Below are 6,000 nucleotides of genomic sequence, written 5' to 3'. Positions count from 1 at the left end.
CTGGTCACTACCGCCGCAGCAAGACCATCCCGCTTTGCGGCGGGCTCTGGTGAAAACCAGTAGTGACTTAGAACCGATCCTCTAGCACGGTCCACGCCAATCCCTCTCTGGCACAGAGGATCCACTACCTGCCAGCCGGCATCGTGACAAGAACTAAGCTCAGATCTTCTGTAGATGTAGAGAACTAATCTCAGATCTTCTGTAGATGTAGAGAACTAAGCTCAGATCTTCTGTAGATGTAGAGAACTAAGCTCAGATCTTCTGTAGATGTAGAGAATTAAGCTCAGATCTTCTGTAGATGTAGAGAACTAAGCTCAGATCTTCTGTAGATGTAGAGAACTAAGCTCAGATCTTCTGTAGATGTAGAGAACTAAGCTCAGATCTTCTGTGGATGTAGATAACTAAGCTCAGATCTTCTGTAGATGTAGGAGAACTAAGCTCAGATCTTCTGTAGATGTAGAGAACTAAGCTCAGATCTTCTGTAGATGTAGATAACTAAGCTCAGATCTTCTGTGGATGTAGGAGAACTAAGCTCAGATCTTCTGTAGATGTAGAGAACTAAGCTCAGATCTTCTGTAGATGTAGAGAACTAAGCTCAGATCTTCTGTAGATGTAGAGAACTAAGCTCAGATCTTCTGTAGATGTAGAGAACTAAGCTCAGATCTTCTGTAGATGTAGAGAACTAAGCTCAGATCTTCTGTAGATGTAGAGAACTAAGCTCAGATCTTCTGTAGATATAGAGAACTAATCTCAGATCTTCTGTAGATGTAGAGAACTAAGCTCAGATCTTCTGTAGATGTAGAGAACTAAGCTCAGATCTTCTGTAGATGTAGAGAACTAAGCTCAGATCTTCTGTAGATGTAGAGAACTAAGCTCAGATCTTCTGTAGATGTAGAGAACTAAGCTCAGATCTTCTGTAGATGTAGAGAACTAAGCTCAGATCTTCTGTAGATGTAGAGAACTAAGCTCAGATCTTCTGTAGATGTAGATAACTAAGCTCAGATCTTCTGTAGATGTAGAGAACTAATCTCAGATCTTCTGTAGATGTAGAGAACTAAGCTCAGATCTTCTGTAGATATAGAGAACTAAGCTCAGATCTTCTGTGGATGTAGAGAACTAATCTCAGATCTTCTGTAGATGTAGATAACTAAGCTCAGATCTTCTGTGGATGTAGCTGCTCAGATCCTTCTGTCTTTTCATATAATCCCAGACAGACTGATGTGGAGATCTGGGCTCTGACTTCCACTGATTCCTCTTGACCCTTATTGAAGCTTCAGGGTGAAACGTTCCTCTAGTGTCTCTAAATTATAAGTCACCTCACAAAAGATGGTGCAGTCTCTGTCCTTCTCCTGTGCTGTGAAGGTGACTGTGGAGAAGCTGCCGGTTCTGTCCTCTAAAGTCCTCTTCTGTATTCCGCTCTCAATAGGGAATAATCCTTTCCTCCAGTAGAACACAGAATCATTTGCATCACATCCATGGACATAACATGTAAGTGTGACTTCATCTCCCACCCGTGGACTCTCCGTCAAGCACTGAATGCCTTGTGTCTTCAGTGGAGTCTTCAGAGATCCTGTGGGGAAAGGAAGAAAATGGACAATAAATTCAGCTTCATTTCACCTGTTGGAGAGTTGATATACATTTAAGAGCCTTCTACCGTAAATAGATCTTGTGATCCGGACAATTAGTGTCATTTTGTTACGTCAGATTTTTGTCTTTACACGTAACCCTCAGAGTTGTAACATGCTGCAGAATATATAAATACAATGGGTATAAATACTTGGCAAGTTTTTCATTAATGGTCTGCAGATAGTTTCGGCGACAACCCTGTGGGGCCATAATAGAACTGGGAAAATGATGTGAAGGACGACTTGAGCAGTGAAATGAAACTTCATCAATGGCAGAGAAGAAATTCCCCATACTTCCTTATGTTTGCCCAACAGAATATGGAAATAAACTCACGAGCCTTTCATACAGTATAAGTGATTCATTGTCAGCACGGTCACTTACCTTTTTCTAGTGGTTTTTCAGGTTTTTCCGAACTATTTCCTATTAACAGAAAGATCGGTGTGTGAGAAATGTACATGAGAGCCGAGTCACAATCTACAGGAGACATATAGAGGAGCCGTATGGAGAGACAGGCAGTGTGAACATACAGGGTCTCATTTACTAAGGCTTTTCAGAGTAGATTTTGTAGTTTACATTTTTTGTATGTGTCACATGTCATGTGGCAGAATTTCCGACAAAAAAATCCAAAAAACCCTACTACCTCTCCACTTAAGTTAGAAAACCTGAAAAAGGGTTGTGGCTTCCTGGGAAAGGGGCAAGGCCATGGGAAAAGGGGAGTGCTCCAAAACTTTAGAAAAATCCGAACATATTTACTTATGTTGCCACATAAAATAAGTTGTTGGCAGGGAAATTGCAATACAAGTCTCCCCTCAAGACTTCGGATAAAAATGCCCTTGGTAGGAAACTTTAAAGTCACCACAAGCAAAATGATCCACCAATACGGCCCAAACATATAGATAAACAGGGATGTGGAAATCCTATAGCCCGACGCCCGGGACAAGTAGTTTTGGGCACCGGGCAGGTGAATTGTTTATAGATTTAGTCCTGTATCGGGCAGGGACAGACCGACTTCCCCCTTATTTTTCTTTAATGTCGGTGTGAGGTGCAGGAGCCGATGGAAGTCTCCACCTCACACCGGAGCTCAGAGTATATGGAGGGGGCGGCGGCCTCCAGCTGACTGCAGAGCCCCCCCTTATCTCCCCTCCCGGAGGATGGACGGAGCTCAGAAGACACAGGAGGGGGAGAGAAAGGATGTAGACAGCTCCGTGCACAGCTCCATCCCCCGCACTCAGCTCTATCCCTCCCCTCCCCCTGCTCTGTCTAGACAGGACCTAATCCACCACGGGGCGGTTGCTTGTTTGCACGGGGTAAACACAGAGCGGGGGAGGGGGAGGACGGAAATCTCACCTCACACCGGCGGTGACTACAGCTCTGATGTCCACTCATGGCGGCTCAGGTGAGGAGACCAAGAATGCAGGCGGCGGCAGGAAGGGTGCTTGTATATGTATGGTGTGAGTGTATGTGTGATGTGTATGTGATGTATGATGGGGGAGGATGGTGTATATCAGTGTTTCCCAACCAGGGTGCCTCCAGTTGTTGCAAAACTACAACTCCCAGCATGCCCTGGGCATGCTGGGAGTTGTAGTTTTGCAACAGCTGGAGGCACCCTGGTTGGGAAACACTGGTGGATATGTATGGTGTGAGTGTATGTGTGTATGATGTCTATGTGTGATGTGTATGTAATGTATACTGTGTGTATAATGTCTAAGTGTGATGTCTGTGTATGTAATGTATGATGTGGGGGGGGGCAGCGGCAGGTGTATGTATGATGTGTGTATATGTATGGTGTGAGTGTATGTGTGTATGATGTCTATGTGTGATGTGTATGTAATGTATAATGTGTGTATGATGTCTGTGTGTGATGTGTATGTAATGTATGATGTGTGTATGATGTCTATGTGTGATGTGTATGTAATGTATGATGTGTGTATGATGTCTCTGTGTGATGTGTATGTAATGTATAATGTGTGTATGATGTCTGTGTGGGATGTGTATGTAATGTATAATGTGTGTATGATGTCTATGTGTGATGTGCATATAATGTATGATGTGTGTATAATGTCTAAGTGTGATGTGTATGTAATGTATAATGTGTGTATGATGTCTGTGTGGGATGTGTATGTAATGTATAATGTGTGTATGATGTCTATGTGTGATGTGTATGTAATGTATGATGTGTGTATGATGTCTGTGTGGGATGTGTATGTAATGTATACTGTGTGTATAATGTCTAAGTGTGATGTGTATGTAATGTATGATGTGTGTATGATGTCTATGTGTGATGTGTATGTAATGTATGATGTGTGTATGATGTCTGTGTGTGATGTGTATGTAATGTATACTGTGTGTATAATGTCTAAGTGTGATGTGTATGTAATGTATGATGTGTGTATGATGTCTGTGTGTGATGTGTATGTAATGTATACTGTGTGTATAATGTCTAAGTGTGATGTGTATGTAATGTATGATGTGTGTATGATGTCTATGTGTGATGTGTATGTAATGTATGATGTGTGTATAATGTCTAAGTGTGATGTGTATGTAATGTATGATATGTGTATGATGTCTGTGTGTGATGTGTATGTAATGTATACTGTGTGTATAATGTCTAAGTGTGATGTGTATGTAATGTATGATGTGTGTATGATGTCTATGTGTGATGTGTATGTAATGTATGATGTGTGTATGATGTCTATGTGTGATGTGTATGTAATGTATACTGTGTGTATAATGTCTAAGTGTGATGTCTGTGTATGTAATGTATGATGTGGGGGGGGGCAGCGGCAGGTGTATGTATGATGTGTGTATATGTATGGTGTGAGTGTATGTGTGTATGATGTCTATGTGTGATGTGTATGTAATGTATAATGTGTGTATGATGTCTGTGTGTGATGTGTATGTAATGTATAATGTGTGTATGATGTCTGTGTGATGTGCATATAATGTATAATGTGTGTATGATGTCTATGTGTGATGTGCATATAATGTATGATGTGTGTATAATGTCTAAGTGTGATGTGTATGTATGTGATGTATGATGTGGGGGGGCAGCGGCAGGTGTATGTATGATGTGTGCACATGTATGGAGTATATGTATGGTGTGAGTGTATGTGTGTATGTAATGTATGATGTGGGGTGGGGCAGTGGCGGGGGTGTGTGTATGTATGTATATGGGGGCAGTGGCGGGGGGTGTGTATGATGTGTGCACATGTATGGAGTATATGTATGGTGTGAGTGTATGTGTGTATGTAATGTATGATGCGGGGGGGGGGGCAGTGGCGGGGGTGTGTGTATGTATGATATGGGGGCAGTGGCAGGTGTATGTATGATGTGTGCATATGTATGGTGTATATGTAGGTGTGAGTGTATGTGTGTATGTAATGTATGATGTGGGGTGGGGCAGTGGCGGGGGTGTGTGAATGTATGTATATGGGGGCAGTGGCGGGGGGTGTGTATGATGTGTGCACATGTATGGAGTATATGTATGGTGTGAGTGTATGTGTGTATGTAATGTATGATGTGGGGTGGGGCAGTGGCGGGGGTGTGTGTATGTATGTATATGGGGGCAGTGGCGGGGGGTGTGTATGATGTGTGCACATGTATGGAGTATATGTATGGTGTGAGTGTATGTGTGTATGTAATGTATGATGCGGGGGGGGGGCAGTGGCGGGGGTGTGTGTATGTATGATATGGGGGCAGTGGCAGGTGTATGTATGATGTGTGCATATGTATGGTGTATATGTAGGTGTGAGTGTATGTGTGTATGTAATGTATGATGTGGGGTGGGGCAGTGGCGGGGGTGTGTGAATGTATGTATATGGGGGCAGTGGCGGGGGGTGTGTATGATGTGTGCACATGTATGGAGTATATGTATGGTGTGAGTGTATGTGTGTATGTAATGTATGATGTGGGGTGGGGCAGTGGCGGGGGTGTGTGTATGTATGATATGGGGGCAGTGGCAGGTGTATGTATGATGTATATGTATGGTGTGAGTGTATGTGTGTATGTAATGTATGATGTGGGGGGGGGGGCAGTGGCGGGGGTGTGTATGAATGTTTTGTATAGGAGCGGACTGTCACGTCGGGCATTAGGGCAGTTGTACCATCTAATTTTATTTATTTTTAGTGGCCCCCGCACTAAATTTCCCCCCCAGAATCCCCCCTTCATACTCACCCGCCAACCAAGAGCCCCACGGATGCAGACAAACACGCCTGAACCAAAACTACAACTCCCAGCATGTTGGACCATAACCTAAACTGTAGAACTATAAAGTGTAACATGCTGGGAGTTGTAGTTTTTGTTCGGGTCAGCTGCAGAGCTATAGGCTGTATCAGGGCATGCTGGGTGTTGTAGTTACTAACTGTAATTCCCAGT

The 6,000-nt window shown here is 43.3% G+C and overlaps 1 protein-coding gene across 1 annotated transcript in view; it reads right to left on the bottom strand.

Annotated features, from left to right (window-relative positions):
• Positions 1-246: 246 nt before the first annotated feature.
• LOC130344663 (uncharacterized) overlaps positions 247-6,000 on the bottom strand; it is a 119,070-nt gene continuing 113,316 nt past the window's right edge. Inside the window, exons 11-12 of the mRNA XM_056554441.1 lie at positions 2,008-2,046; positions 247-1,570 (exon numbers count right to left, since the gene is read on the bottom strand). Of these exons, the coding sequence (XP_056410416.1) occupies positions 1,263-1,570; positions 2,008-2,046 (347 nt within the window). The 3' untranslated portion in view covers positions 247-1,262. The remainder of the gene's footprint in view (positions 1,571-2,007; positions 2,047-6,000) is intronic.

The sequence above is a fragment of the Hyla sarda genome, unplaced genomic scaffold (assembly GCF_029499605.1).
Source record: "Hyla sarda isolate aHylSar1 unplaced genomic scaffold, aHylSar1.hap1 scaffold_724, whole genome shotgun sequence".
Lineage (NCBI taxonomy): Eukaryota > Metazoa > Chordata > Amphibia > Anura > Hylidae > Hyla > Hyla sarda.
The sequence above is the reverse complement of the archived record's forward strand: the minus strand, read 5'-3'. Positions and strand labels throughout refer to the sequence as shown.